Source organism: Erinaceus europaeus, chromosome 5, assembly GCF_950295315.1.
Source record: "Erinaceus europaeus chromosome 5, mEriEur2.1, whole genome shotgun sequence".
NCBI lineage: Eukaryota > Metazoa > Chordata > Mammalia > Eulipotyphla > Erinaceidae > Erinaceus > Erinaceus europaeus.
Window position 1 is genome coordinate 52,887,219 of NC_080166.1, and position 16,703 is coordinate 52,903,921.

General features: G+C 38.9%; 1 protein-coding gene across 2 annotated transcripts in view; it reads right to left on the minus strand.

The window, feature by feature from the left end:
* Positions 1 to 951: 951 nt before the first annotated feature.
* RAB3C (RAB3C, member RAS oncogene family) overlaps positions 952 to 16,703 on the minus strand; it is a 248,921-nt gene continuing 233,169 nt past the window's right edge. For both annotated transcript variants that reach the window (XM_016185469.2, XM_007516896.3), the window contains exon 5: positions 952 to 9,882. In XM_016185469.2, the coding sequence (XP_016040955.1) occupies positions 9,695 to 9,882 (188 nt within the window). In that variant the 3' untranslated portion in view covers positions 952 to 9,694. The remainder of the gene's footprint in view (positions 9,883 to 16,703) is intronic.

Here is a 16,703-nt window from a genome sequence, read left to right on the forward strand (position 1 = left end):
AATTCACGATGCATTTTGTCTATGTTTTTATGTGCATAAAACATCATGGATTTTCTGACATTCCAACAAATTGGTTGGATGCCTCACTATGCCCTGAGGTCCCAAGCCAAGATGAAGACACAGCATCTAAAATATCATTGTCTCCACACTACATTTATTGAGTAAAACCCATACCACTCACATATTCTATCTGCATGTTTTCCCTGTTTGCCGTTCCTTTCTCATAATGTGCTGGGTGCTGTGTGGTGATGGTGATGGCAGTGGTGATGCCAACACTATCATGTGACCCTATACTTCAGTCTTAGGAACAGATGTTTTTTTAAATACAAGAGATATTACAATATCTCTTTTTTTCCTATTTTTTCCCTTTTTGTTTTTCTTGTTGTTTAATGTTGTCGTTATTACTATTGTTGTTGTTATTGATGTGGCTGTTGTTGAATAAGACAGAAAGAAATGGAGAGGGGAGGGAAAGACAAAGAGGAGTAGAGAAAGACAGACACCTGCAGACCTGCTTCACCACCTGTGAAGCGACCCCCCTACAGGTGGGGAGCTGGGGCTCGAACCGGGATGTTGCACTGGTCCTTGCACTTTGCACCATGTGCACTTAACCCCTTGCAATACTGCCCGACCTCCGATTTTACAATATCTTAATAGCTATTCCTGATTCTATAACTGAGAGCTTAGTTCACTCTGGAATGTGGTCAAGCAGGTATTAAGTTAACCTTCCTTAAAGGGACAAAAAATATTAGAATGAACTCATGCTTAAGTCCACATTTATATCTGGAAACTCAACCAAAATAAAAGTGTATCCACACTCTTTCGAGTTCATGTTCAGTGCTGTGCCTAGAATTTCAGAAGATGAAGGTAACAAGATATGCAAATAAGCACATCATCACCAAAAATATACTCGTTAGTGTTCTGAAAATAATCCATCAGGCTAAAGCTGAGAAATTCAGGAATATAGTCCCTTAGATATTTATTGTGACCTCCAAAAAATAAAACAAGATAACTCCAAAGAACAAAAGCACTTTCTATACAGAATCCACATCGAAACTTAATAGTGCACAGACCGATTTTTTTTCCACAATTATTTTTCAGTAAAGAGAATTAAAACTTGACAATGTGAATACATTTTATAGCCTTAAAACCCAGACATGAGCTCATGTGGGCGCACGGATAGTCACAGTGTTCGCTGCGCAACATTAGTTTTCTACTAAGTGTAACTATCACTATAGGAAAGCAGTAAGCTGTTACTCAGTATTTATTTATTTATTTATTTTACGAGCTCCACATTGCCGTCACTGAGCAGGAACCCAGAGTGCCTTGTTAACAAAGGAAGGCCTCTATCTGTGGCAGTTCCTGCTGCTCTTTATGGGGAAATGGGGAACTTCAGAAAAGTCTCTTGCTACAGGTCTTCCTGGGTGACATTGGATTAGAGAGTGTCTTGTGGTTTGGTGCATAGGCAAAATGTCTAAAGGAGCTGTTCTAATGTGGCTTTAAAGCAATTTGTATTTTGTGGTGGAAACTTGGGTTGCTCAGTACAGAGGAATTTGATGATGCAGCAGATTGTTTTCCTTAAGAGGACAAAGAGAGAGATAAACTGGGGCAAGTTTTTGGGCTGCAGGGAGCCAGTTGCTCTCTGGAGAAAAACCAGGCCCTCTAGTTGTGAGCTCGGCCACCCTTCCATTTACAAGGAAATTAACCTGATATTCCTCACTGATTTGCCTGCCACTATTTGCCAAATGCTGTAATTGTTCCTGAGATCATGTATGATACCTTTGATAGAGACATTCTTGACATTTCCAGTTTTACAGGTTCCCCATTCTCTGTGTTGCTGCGTTCTAACTTACATTTAGATATCTTGGTAATTGTACCTCTTGTCTCTCAGTTGCTAAGCTCATGTGTGGTGGAGTCATACTTCTTCCAGATCGATTCTCAGAGCACAGAGGATATTAACTATGTGATGACTAAGCATATCTAAGGCTGGGAGGATGTCTGCTTTGTCATGTGACTAAGGTTTGAGTACAGTTCACACTGCATTGGGGAAGCTTCAGTGTTTCGATGTCTTCTCTTTCTTTCTTTCTGTCTCTGTTCTCTCTACCTGAACACAGTCAGCCTGGAGAGGTGAAACTCCAGTGATGACAATAACATCATAATATTAAAAAACAACTAAACTGACACACTCAGATATTTTCATTCTCACACTGGTTACATGCTTACTTTTTTTTTAATTTGGCACAAAGTCATCGTTTAGCTCCCTGTCTCTTCCTCTTTCACTTGTTTCTGCAGGGTTGAAGAGCTAAGAATTAATGTCAAGCTATGACATTTAATAGGGCCACACCTCACTGGTGGCAGCTGAAAAGCCACTTCATACGATTAGCATATTCTTACATGTCACTTCCAAGCAACTGCCATAGAAAGTATTGAAGGCTTTACATAATGTACAGATGGGCATGATCCTGGAGGACAGGCTGCTCTTAACCACTTCTAGGGAATAATTCCCCAGTTCTTCCTAAGGGTGTTATGAGGTTACTCTGCTAAATGAAAAGGCAAGGACATTAATGTGTGTTCACTGATTTAGAAACTGAAATAGGGGGCCAGGTGGTGGCACATCTCGGTGAGGGCAAATGTTACAATGCACAGGGACTTACATTTGAGCCCCCGGTCCCCACCTGCAGGGGGAAAGCTTTGCGAGTGGTGAAGCAGTGCTGCAGGTGTCTCTCTTTCTCTCTTGTCTTCCCCCTTCCCTCTCTATTTCTGACTGTCTCTATCCAATAAATAAAGATAATAAAAAATAAATAAGCTGACATGGCAAAACAGGAGTTTAAGGTTGCTACTTTAAGCTTCATTTGCACTAACATTTATACTTTTTAAAAATTTATTGATAATGTACCAACCAGGTCTGATTCCTTGATTTTTGCATCTTAGTGAAGTTAATCACTGTGTGATTAACCAAGGGGGTGTACCGGTGGATATGCGAGTCTATGAGGACATAGCAAACTGATTTAAAAAGCCTGATGTTTGTTTCTTCTATATCTCGAGTGCCGTCAACTGTTAAGATGACGTGAATGTCACAGTTGCTACAACCTACAAATACACTGATATTATAGGATCCCCCGTGTTGCTAGTGTTACATTTTCAGTCATTAAAATATACACAAATATAAGAATGAGGACTTTTAGTAGACAGAACATACACAAATATAAGAATGAGGACTTTTAGTAGACAGAACATATGATCAACATTCTGTTCATAAAAGTAACTTCCTTATGTGCATTTTCTTAGGTGTCTAACTTAGGCTTATTTAAGAGGCTTAGAGGAATTATGTATATAAACAGCCATTCTTCCCTGAAAATAAAACCCACAGTTCTAAAAAGGAAAAACAACATATCTGCAAATCCTAACTGTTTGGTTGTATAGGAAAAAAAAAAAACAACTTTGAAATAGGCACAGAGGAGTTTCACATGACACCAGTAAGATATTCACTGTATAAGTTGCACCACTGGACAGACACAGCTACAAGAAATAAGTTTGATTAGTTCATACATCACCAAAGCATCTCACTCATTCACTATGACTCACCTTCACACTAGTTTATATACACTGAGTAAGTCATTAAATATTGCACTTATTGGCCCATGAACCCTCAATTCAGAGGTGTTGAAAAATAGAAAACAAACCTAGTTTTTATAACGTATTTCATGCAACATTTAAGATATTTCAGTTCCACAAACACCATTATATAGTTGTACATTTGGACAGTCCAACGGCATCACATCACGTCTGACATTAACAATATTAACAAGAATTACAGGAAGTTTTTATTCAGCACACATCCTAGGAATGACGAAGAAATGCATGGAAACAATACTGATACAGCAATCAACCCATAGACTTCACTTTTACAAGGAGTAGGAACTACTAGACAGCTGTTGGTCACACTCACAGCCCTGAAAGTCCAGGTGTCTGTGTGGCTCAAGTGCCATTTGTGTCTTTAAGAAGACACAGTGTGCGTGAACCTGAGCCATCTCTAGCCCTAAATATGAATGCGGAAATAGCCCCACTAGAAATAAAGTCACAGCAAGCACTCATTTGTCCAAGTGAGGGCAAATTTGAATATAGGTGAGTGAAACAAGCAGGTAACCCCCAACTTCATTTAGCAAGTGTGATTGATGAACTCCCCACCCCCAACAATGCTAATGTTAAGCCCACAGTGAAACCTGACCCTTCTTTTCTTCTTCTTTTTATAAGTATTTAATTTATTTTATTTTTGAGAGAAATTTAGAGACAGAGACACACAGAGAGAAACACCAGAGCACTGTTCAGCTCTGGTTTATGGTGGTGTGGGGGATTGAACCTGGGACTTAGGAGCCTCAGGCATGAGAGTCTGTTTACATAACCATTATGTTATCTCCCCCACTCGATCCTATCCTTGGTTCTGTCATCCTGTGAAAACAGTGCTTTTTTTTTTTTTTAAGGGAGGCAGGGCATAGAGAATCCCAAGTAGTTCAATTTGCCTACTAGCTAGATGATGTGATCTTAAGCTCTGGCAGAAATTTCGAAGGTTTTGTCTAAGACGTATTTTCTCTTTACTCTCTTTTTTCTTGGCAATTAATGATATGCACAACCAAATCACCATACAGGACCTATTTCATAGACTTTTAAAAACAAAATGTGTATTACATACAGAACGTTACAAAAAGTTTCCTTTTTACCCAATGCTGTGAAAGCACCATATATGGAAAATTCCCTTCTTAAAAAGATAGAATCTGTGAATGTTTCAGGATGGCCAACACCACATGTGTGACTTGAATAAATACTTTAATCTAACAAAGAAAATACTACTTGACTGCTTGTCAAGGAAAGCTGTACATTTTTAAGAGGGAAGTATCATATTCACCGTCAAATATAAAACATTAATCCCCCAATAAAGGAAAAAAAACAGTATATTTTACAAAATAAATAAATAAATAAATACATAAGATGTTTCCAACCACCAACAGCTACCTCAGCCTTGGACTGGCTTGGTAGAGTCTGGATGTAGCTTAAATCTGGTCCCACAGATGCCATGCAGTGAGAGGAACGGAGGCATGTATGTCCACACCACGCTCTACACTACTACCCAGGCTGGATAAACTCATCACAGTGAGCCAGTGGTTACCAATCGCCACACTCTGAAAATAATGTTGCTTTACAGGAGTTCAGCTAATAGTAGAATACATTGTACTTTAAAAAGTTGTATACCTGTAGTTAAAATTGGATGCTTAAATTAGTTCCTGAAAAATAACCACTGTGCTAAACAAAAAAACTTTAATCTGCATAGCAGTTATGTAAATGAAGTATCTGTTGGTTCTATCTACCTATCATCTATCTATTTATCTATCTATCTGGAGATGTCTTGTATAATTTGGGCTGTCATTTTGTAGAATTTATACTATACATTTATTACAGCAATGCTGCAGCTTTCTTTTACAACTAAAGGCATCCCCTTAGACCCCTTTCCAAATATACATATATATAAAAAAATCTTAGCATTTATTTATTAGGCAGCAAAAGAAACTAAATGAACTCAAGGGAGAACTATAAAAACTAGTTCAGAGGGGCTTGGTGGTGGTACACCTAAGTGCACATAGTACTAAGTGCAATACCAGGGTTCGAGCCCCCACTCTCCACCTGAAGCAGAGAATGCTTCTCCAGTGATGAGGCAAGTCTGCAGGTGTCTCTCTTACATTCCTGATCCTCTCTCAATTCTTCTCTGTCCTATCAAAAAAAAAAAAAAAAATGTCTGCTGAGAGCAGTGGATTCACAGTGTAGGCACCAACCCAAACCCCAGGGACAGCCCTGGAGGCTAAAAAAGAAAAAGCTAGTTTAGAACCTAGCGAATCTTGTAGCCTTTAGAAGTTTACCCAGATAGGGTGTGGGTAAACATATATAGCATAATGGCTATATCTTGTCTGAAGTTCTGAGAGGCCCCAGGTTCAGTCCCTTGGGCCACCATAACCAGAGCTGAGCAGTGCTCTCGTTAAAAAAAGACTCCCTCAGATTAAGTAGAAGCTGTACTGTGGGGGTAGCAGCAATGAACTCAATGACTCACTGTCCTGAAGAAGCCTTTCTTATAAACCTGCAGATGTAATGCTAACTTGTAAACTCACATCTGAGAACTTAAGAAATTTCTTGCACCTTCTACATCTATTCCTAACCCAAACAACAGAAATGCTGATCCTTTCCAAGGCATGACTTTTTAGATTAAGCAAATTTCAATTCAGTTTTTAGATTTCATTATGGAATGACACATATAACAAACACCAAAGCTCTTGGGAGCAGTAGCTAAAACCAAGGTTCAGGTGGAGGTAGTGAGGGGTGGCAGAGAAGAGAAATCTATTTTAGAAATACCATTTGAGAAGGCTGGGTGGTGACCCATCTGGTTGAGCACAAACATGAAAATGCTGAAGGACCGAGGTTCGAGCTCCAACTCCTTACCTACGTGATGAAAGCTTCATGAGCGGTGAAGCAGGTTTGCAGATGACTTTCTCTCTCTTTGCTTATCTCCTTCTCCCCTCTCAATGTCTCTCTGTTCTATCAAATAAAATAGTAAGAAAAAGAAAAAAAAGGGAAAAAATTGCCACTGGGAGTGGTGGATTTATAGTACCATTGTTAAGCTCCGGTGGCAATAAAGATAAATAAATAAAGAGAAAAGGAGAAGTGAAAGGAAAGAGAAAATGGAACACTAACCTCATGGTATTGAGCACAATAAAAGTTTGGGCAGATGGGATGCCTAAAATTTATAAACTGATAAAAGCATATATATTTATTTTTAAGGTGTCTTACTATTTTAAATACAGATTTCATCATCAGATAGGTGGCAAAATTACACTGTTGTTTAGGCTGCTGACAGATGGAGAGAACGTAATAGAACGTGGTTTGTGCTTGTGTGGATATGTGTGTGCTGTGTACACTCACACTGTCTGTTGACTAAAGGTTGCAAAACCTTCAAACTAGTGCTATAATTTACAAGTATATAGTCTGATGCCGATAGAGCCTTACATGGCAAACCTTCTTTTGGTAAATTCCTCTTTTGAAAAGTTTGTTAATAATATTTGATGGGATGAAGAGTGGAGACTACTCCCTCTTTCTAGCAGCTTCATAGAAAGAAGAATGTTTGTATGTTCACTTCCGCTCTAGAAACTTCACTCACCAGGGTGGGATCTTTAGGGTGGAAGTCAGTTATGCAGGCACTGCTTCCATCATCGTTCCTTGGTGAAGATGCTCAAATTGTTGCAATCTCCTCCCCTGACTGGCACAAAAAGAGTGTAATGTTTGACACCACTTAAGCAGACACTTGACTTACGTGATCTGGGTCTTAGGGCTTCAGTTCTTTAGAGAAGGAATTTACTCAAGAGTAAAACTCTTTCCCTTTCTCTTCTCTCTCTTTGATTTTCACTTTACAACAATACATTGATCAAGGTCCTTAAAAAAAAAAAAAAAAAACCCTGAAAACATATGCCCTTGACATTTGCATGGTGTGTGGAGTAGGGCTATAAGAGCCAACAGACTTCTCTAGCTTCACACTTGACCTAAAAACAAGTTTAACAGCATTATCATTGAATATGACCACATTCTAGTTCAGGTTGTAAAATTTCATGCAGGGGCCAGGTGGTGGCACACCTGGTTGAGTACACATGGCACAATGTACAAAGATCCAGGGCTTAGCCCCTGTTCCTTATCTGTTGAGGGGAAATCTTTTTGAGAGGTTAAGTAGTACTGCAGGTTTCTCTCTGTATTTCTCCCGCTCTGTCTCTCTGTTCCTCTCAATTTCTGGTTGTCTATATATAATACATAAAATAATAAAAAATAATAAAATAAAATACCATGTTAACAGGCTTTTATGTGCAAAACACAGCAGCAACAACAACAAAAAACTATTATTCCTCCCCACAACCCATCTTCCCTTTCTTTCCTTTGTGATTTTTGAAGTGAGTTGTCCCACTAAACCTATTAAACTTAAGCAGAGACCTGTCTTGCAGTGTGCCAATGTAGAACTTTATAACTAGCTATTCTTAATCTAAGAAAGTAAGGAAAAACACAAGTGTTTAAAATTCCTCAAATGCTCTCTTGTATATTGTTCATCTTCTAACTTACTCGGAATATAAGAGGTCTAGTTTTCTAACTGGTAGTCAAAGATATTTTCAATGCTTTTTTTCTTTTTAAATTAATTTTTAAAATTATTACTAGTGATTGAATACTAACTTACAAAATTATAAGAGAACATGGGTACAATTCCATACCATTCCCACCACCAGAATTCTGTGTCCCCATTCCCTTCACTGGAAGCTGCAGTAATTCTCCCAACATCACAGATATGGGTCGACTATTATTTACGTAAATATATATTTGCCTATTTCTCTATGGCCCTACCTTCTCTTCCTTTCTAAGTCACACCTAGACCTATTACTACTTCCAAATGTCTTTCCTTTTTACCTCTTCTCTTTCTGGGTCCTAATGGAATTGGGTTTCAGAGCCCTCTAACTTCCTTGAACATTTCTCCCCCTCTGGAAGTATGAACCAAAATTCTTTTTTCTCCAAAGACACTTTCAGACGTATGCGTGAGTCCTAAATAATTCCCTTACCCAGTCAACTTGCACTCAGTACTTTCTTTGGCAGTATCTCTGAGAAGCTTTGGACATTAACAGTTCAAGCTCTGTGAGTATGCTTCAGAATTCTCAACGTATGGAACTGAAAAAGATCAGAGATGAAATTTGCTTTTCTTCAATCTGAGAGTTTTTAAGATAGTGTTTAAAGAACTCCTAGTAGGTAAAAGAGCTCAGCTGAAACACAACTTCTCTTCCACAAGCTGGTTATCGTTTCATAAAGTTATGTGGTGGTATGTTTCATGGGGACTCGGTTATTAAGATGATGGAGGGAGGAGGGCAGGCCTTGGAATTCAGCTATTCAGACCCCTCTGGGTTAAAATGTCAGCAGATGCCACTCAGCTTGTGAACACCCTTAAATGTTCATAAAGTTGGGTAAACTCCATTAAGATGTTTACATAGGAAACATTCTTAACCCAGCATTGCCTTTTCAGTTAAGATTGGTTAATATTTACTTGACTGGAAGTCAAGTCACTCTCTTAGGGAACTTGCAAAGAACTTGAAACACAATATTTGAACCTAAGATCTACCCAGTTACTAATAAATATCTTGAAAAATACATTTTCTGAGCTAGACCTATGACAATGCTCCGGGTAAAAATATTTCCAGAGTAAAGCAAATAATGTCTCCTGAGATATCTCCCTGTTCACACACAGACAATTCCTTGGTCAGCATCATCCCTACAAGCCAGTTGCCTAATTTGAACCCATGCCACAAAAGTCAGTTGTAGCAATAGTTAATAGTCTGATGTCTCACAGTAGCTTAATCTGAAAAGAAACCTGAAACAAAAAGAGCCTAGGAAACAAATAACAAATCACATGCAAATACCAGATGTTTATAGGTGGATAGTCCACAAATTTAAGATCACACATTTGCCACACACATCAACACAGGAAATTTCCCAAGAATTGAATTGCATGTACGAGCCATTGACATCAAAGATTTCTCTCAACTATTAGGGCAGTATTGACAGAGGCTAAATGACCATTTGTAAATGCTGTTTGTTGGCAACCAAGCCTCCTGGAGCTGCCTGTCATGTGGAGACATTAACAGCCACAATTGGGCTGTGGTGGAGGAGGGGTTTCCTTCAGTCTCGTGTTCTGTTTCGCAGCAGTGATGGCAGGGTCGGTCTCCAAACTTTCTGACATTTTATCACAGATGATGTCTACGAGACGCTCAAAGGTCTGCTTGACGTTGATGTTATCCTTGGCACTTGCTTCAAAAAACTCGAAACCTGGAAGAGACACAGAACCACAGCTTGGTCACATCACACTTTTGCTGAGATTAACTGGGGCTTGATTAGGGTTTTTAATAGTAGTGAGTGAGTTTAAGGTGACACAGAAGCGGGCCATAAAACTGGGGTTTCCTCAGCTGTCCAAAGTTATGCTGTTCCTATTTAGTACAATTTGGTAGGTTATTTTTGAACAAATACTACCGTACTATCCTACTATATAGAATACTACTACTAGTAGTTTACATAGAAATGTTTGAGCATCCCTAGATTCCACAAATAATCTACGTAGTCATACCAATAAGGAATATTCTACTTTTAGATAGGGGAAACCTGTATTTGGTATCCATTAAGCATGAGCAAAAATTATGAGGTGTGATTAGTGATGTTCACATTGCTCTCTCTTTTTCATTTTTTTGTTTGCATTATGTTTGTTTATTTATTTATTGGATAGAGACAGCCGGAAATCTAGAGGGAAGGGAATGATAGAGAGGGAGAAAGACAGAGACAGCTGCAGCACTGCTTCATCACTTGCAAAGCTTTCCCCCTAATGGGTGTGAACTGGGGGCTCGAACCTGGGTCCCTGAGCATTGTAATATGTGCACTCAACCAAGTGCGCCACCACCCAGCTCTCTGTCTCTCTCCCCCCCCCATTTGTTTATTCAGTAATGCTTGCAGTATAGGGTAAAAAAATCACTGGTCAAAGTTCAAATAGCAGCATTATGAAACTTCATCATGAGTCTGTCTTTGTTACTCCTTTTCTGCAGTGCCAGTCAACCATGTAACCTCTTGGAATCTTCTAGGACTGGTATTATTATTTTTTCTTCTTTTCTCTTTAGAGACAACCACTTTTATCCATTATTTTGAGATTCAGAAGACTCAGTAGTAGATTTCCTATTGTAAAAAGCAACTACCAAGCTTCAGCACTTCCCAGTTTTTTTCTTCTTGCTGAAAAAGGGTTTGAGAGTGTATTTAGTATATTTCTGTTATCTAACCAGACACAAGGTGGCACTAAAGAATCACTGGATCTATGTTAAGTATATTTCACCCTCTTGTTGAACATTACATAGTGTTAGCTTAACAGTCCTCTTGGGATTAGTATATACTTCTGTATCTCTCTACTGGTGTTGATTTTTCCATAGCTTCTGTTATCAGCAGTAGAATTTTGAACATCTGGGAAAGGACAGGATACATTTCAAATGAGCTGCTGGAGTTGTGAGGAGGTATAAACTGCAGTGAGAGTTTCTGATATGTCATTGTATCTGGACAGATGCAGCCTTCACAGGCTGCTCTGTACACAGCCTTATGCTCTATTGTTTGCATTCACATTCCACTGGCTGAGGTTGCCAAGACAACATTCCCACTAGGCAGGTCAGGGATTGCTCCGGTCCATTTAGGGAATGTTGATTTAGGATGTGTTGACCTGAACACAGAAATGCTTTTTAAATCCATTCTGAATTTTACACACTATAAATCCTTCTGGTTACATCTGGTCCTATCTTAGAAGAGTCACATGCATTCAGAATGATTAAATCATGTGTGGTTGCATCCCAGCTCTTGGGACCAAAGGAGAAAGGCTGTTCAAACATTTTAAATGCAGGTCAAAATTCTTTGAACATAAATTTGTAAAAGAGTGACTTATTTTCTTATAGGGCAGGCAACATATAGCAATTTTCATGAAATAAAAGTTTCTAATATAGCTGATACTGTTATTTTAATTTAATAACTCCACCTAAGCTTGAATTTCACTAGTTTCTACAGTAATCTATTATTAAAACCCAAGTGAATGACTTCAGAATATGAACGGAAAGAATGTAAGTAACACCATGATTTAAAAAGAATGGTGGATATTTTAGTTGAATTCTCTTTCATAATATATAGTATAGTCTATAGGGCTAGAATAATCACCTTCCAACATACCCTCCCTCCCACCTTTGGGGGAAAGCAAATACTGATCGAAGAAATTTCCTGGCTGATAAAAAAGGCAGAACCATTTTTCTCACGGGGCTCTGTTAACAGCAAAGTGGTTTTGTCACAATATATCTGCTCCACTGTTGTTAACATTCCCACATATTTTAGAGGAAACAAATCCTGTGATTTGGCACAAAGATTTTAGAACAGCTTTGATCGTCATATCTCTTTTGCTGACCCTTTGTCCACTGGCTGGAGTGATTTAGGAAGATATTGAACTTGGAAGATATAAAATTTGGATAGTGTAAAAAATACAGTAATCTCTGTGAACATTTCACAAATGTTACTTCTTTTAATCTAGGTTTTGAAACACCCAATGATTCCGGTATATGGATTTCCTAAAAGTCAGAATGATCCCAACATCTCACCCTTATCCTGGAACCTTAGTGTGACCAGATAAGGAGAAGCCACGATGTAAGGAAATAGGCAGATTCTCAGACAGATAATGTGGAAGCTATAATAACAATAACACTTAATGGTTGTGAAAGGATAAGTGAGTCACTTTTTCTCACATTTCTTATTTATGATATATGTCTGACTTAGTTATCAAATTCAAATGAAAAGAGGTATGCAGAAATGCCAAGTAAAACCAGAAAATGCCATAACAATGTCAGCGACAAACTGACATTTATCGAGTGTTTATTAAATACCAGAAACTAATGGATAATTAAAGCATTTAGTTATCTTTTATCTATGAGGTGCCAACAGTTTCAACAATTTGCTTATGAAGAAGTAGACTCGAATGGTGGTGTGCTTTGCTCAAACATTGGCAAACTCAATCAGTGGTGGCAAAACTCAAATGTGCACTATTAGCTTGGATACTCCCCTGGTCCTGCGGATATGAAATTCTTTATTACTCACACTATATTCAATGAATGAGACTAGCATTCTCAGTGAACCAAGTGAACGATCTTTTCTAAAGACTTCCAAAGGTACTCTGGTATCTTGCGCTGCCAAAGATTGCTGTTAACATCTACATGGAATTATAGGTATAAGAATTATGCCTCCTCTTATTAACCAGATATGCTGCTTATCATAAAATGTTATTCAGGATCAAAACTGATGTTATCATTTGGATTCAGGAGATTAAGTGGCTTAAACAATTACTGTCCAGATGAAGTCATTTATGTTCTATGCCCACGTGTCCATACGTATTTAAAGTTTACTCGCTAAATCAAAATTCAAAGAATTTCAATAAAATGCTAATTCAAAAAACTTCAGTGTTTGCTCTTCCAACTTATCTTTTAATATATATATTTATTTGTTTATTATTGAATAGAGACAGAGAGAAATTGAGAGGGGAGAGGGAGATAGAGAGGGAGAGAGACAGAGAGACACCTGCAGTCCTGCTTCACCACTTGTGAAGCTTCTCCCCTGCAGGTGGGGACCAGAGGCTCGAACCCAGGTCCTTGAGCACTTTAGTGTGTGCACTTAACCAGGTGCGCCACCGCCTGGCTCCCCAACTTATCTTTAAAATCTACCGTCATTGCTGCACAGTATCTCTACCCTCCCACACATACACAGAAGTAGGTAGCTAACACACCAGTCACTGATGCTTAGAAAACAGTCTTTCTTATAAAACTGTGAAGATCATCTCTCATTTACAAGGTAAGACAGTGTAGTACAGCAGGTCAAATAAGCAGCCCAAGGTCACAGAGCAAACTGACTATGAAAGCTGACAGAGATCTCCTGATAAATAGGTTACTGATATAGCTCCCGGCCACAGACACCTGCCCCTCAGCTTACACCATCTGACGTTAATAATTTTAGCATACATGTGCGTCTTTGTCATGGAATCAGTAAGTCCTTTCAGTTAACTACAGAAATGCTGACTCTCCTTTCTCATTTGTCTTCATTTGGACCTTTCTAATTTCTCTCTGGCATATACAGCACTGCTTGAGTTGAATAAGTCCTGAGCTCTGGAACCCAGTACATTTGTTCTGGGCCTTTAATACCTGATCCTGAAAATATTACACCTGCCCTTTCCAAAAACCATTATGGGCACTGCCAGTCATTGATTCTTTTGCTGCAGTTTCACTTGGTGGTAAGGAGTAGACAGAAGCTTGGAAAGATGTCATATGGAAAATGCTATGCTTAGGCAAAAAGCAAACACCAATCATGTGTCCTCTTCAAGCCTTGAACATTACTGAAAGGGAAACAGAGACATCCACTCCAGTCTAGGATTCAGCCTAGTGTCCAAAAGTTATAACCTTACTTCCTGACTTTACACAATTAGGGTCTTTGGCACTAGGACGACTTGAAGTGCTCAAAACCTATTAAAAGTGACCTTAGACATACTGAACTATAATCACAAGGAAGTGATAAGATCCTAAACATGCATTTAAGAAAGGTTCTGCAATCAAAATTAAGCTTTACTATCTTCTCTATCCCTATGTTCTCAAAAACTATTCATAATTGTCAAAAGGTGGAAGCAACCCAAGTATCTTTTCATGTAAACAAGCGAAATGTGGTGTATAGACACATGGCAATAAGATATTCTGCGCTATTAGAAAGGAGATTCTTACACAGTCTATAACAGGAATAACATGTACCATGTTGTCAGGTTTAACCCGCAAGACATGAGCTAAAACAGAAAAAGACAAATATTGAATGATTTTATTTATGACAAATCATACTCAAAGAAACAGAAAGTCAGAAAATGGAATGGAAGGAGTTAGTATACAGAAAGCTTTAATAGATCTACTCCTTCAGTTATTTATTTATTTATTTATATCCTTTCATTAGTGATTTACAAAATTAGAGGGTCAACAGGGGTATAATTTCATACTGTTCCCAACACCAGAGTTCTGAATCCCTAATCCCTCTATTGTAAGCTACAGTGGTTTTCCTGAGGCTGCAGATATGGGCTATTATTCCTACCACTATCTGTCTATATTTGTATATAACCACCCTCTCCCCATTTTAAAGGTCCCATCTTGGGTGCAGAAGTGAGAGTTCTGACTTCTTTAATTGCTTCTCTTCCGGACATGGGCATTGGCAGGTCTATTCATATCCCCAGCCTGTTTCTATCTTTCCCTGGTGGGCTAGGGCTCTAGAGAGGTGAAGCTCCAGGAAGCATTGGTGAAGTTATTGTGCGCATGAGGTTTTAATCTCTCTAACACCAGGGAGCATATTGAACACTGGTATCCTGTAAGGCAAAACTCAATAAACTTCAACAGTTGACTTCTGAGGCTCTGCTACAGTAATCAATGACCATCATTGAAAGGAGTTACCAACTGGAAACTAGCAAGTCTTCTGCCCCTGCAAGAGTGCTAACTGTCAAAAACTATAAATCGATGGGGGAAGGATGTAGAAAAATAAAGAAACTATCCAAGAATTGCATTGAGTGGCTATGTGAAGCCCTGCCCTCAGTGCTGTCAGCAGCCCATACGGCTAGACAAAAGTCAGAAATACGAAATGTAGGCAGTGCTATAAAGTTTCTGGGAGTTGTATGCCCAAGTAAGATGAGTTGTTTCTGGAAGGTATGATTGACAACATACAAACCTATAAATTTCTAAACAAAGAGATGCAAATATGTCTACAGATACGGGAAACTTTCATTTCTCACAGTCCCTCCATTTCTTCCTTTCCCTCTCTTCCTTCACTTCTTTCTCCTTCCTTCTCCCTTTCTTTCTTTCCTTCTCTCTTACTTTTTTCCTTTCTCCCTTTCTCTCTCCCTTTCTTTCTTTCTCTCTCCCTTTCTTTCTTTCTCTCTCCCTTTCTTTCTTTCTCTCTCCCTTTCTTTCCCTTTCTCTCTCTCTCTCTCTCTCTCTCTCCCTCTCCCTCTCCCTCTCCCTCTCCCTCTCCCTCTCCCTCTCCCTCTCTCTCTCTCTCTCTCTTTCCCGCTCCCACTGGGCAGACAGAAATTGAGATGGGAGGATAGAGAAAGAGAGAAAAAGACACCTGCAGACCTGTTTCACTGCTTGTGAACTGTTCCCCCTGCTGGTGGGAAGCAGGAACTTCAACCTGGGTACTTTAGTGCATTATAATATGTGTGCTCAACCAGGTGCACCTCCACCTGACCCTTCCTCCATTCCTTAGACTTACTGGTCAAGAAAGGATATATATGAATCAGGAGATAAGAACAAAGAGACACCAATGCAAAGTCAAAAAACTCTAGTGAAGCAGATTAAAACAACAGGTGTCTCCTAGGCTAGACTAACACTTAAATTAGATGTCTGTGATTTTGGAAGGCATGTATTGGGCACTGTGGAAGAGAAAACAAGAATTTGGTCTCTGGGATTTTGGATTTTGGTCTCACTCTAGAAGGTGAAAGAAATCCAGTATATCATTCTACTTATGCCATGGCTCGACTCCTACTTTTATTATGTGACATCTCTATTTTCATTTTCTAGTCTTTCTATAATCCATAGGCATCAGGGTTGTAGAATGGAAGAATGGACTATTGAAGCAAAAGATTAAATTATGAACAGAATAGCTAAGACCATCATGGCTAAGTGGGCTAAAGTACTGAAAATGCATAAATATAGATTTTAATACACTTGAAAGGACAACCAGTAGAATCACTGGCTTATATTTCAGACTAGAAACTGTTGCAAAACAACCAATACTAGAAAGGCATGGAAGTCATGGGAGATTACCACTGGGTTGGCCCAAGATGCTCTACTGTTGAGAACAAGCCCCATCATGCCTAGAGGAGGTACTATTGACACAGGACTTTTCAGTGGGACATCTCACTAGGATAGGCAAGTTGTTTTCCATACCTGGATGAGGGAAAACCATTTAATTTCTACTGGGATTGCATCATATGACTGAAAATGCACTGTATCTGGAATGGAGCCACTACCACTGAAAGAGGAGAAAATGTCTGGCATATCCTGATGCTTATCCAT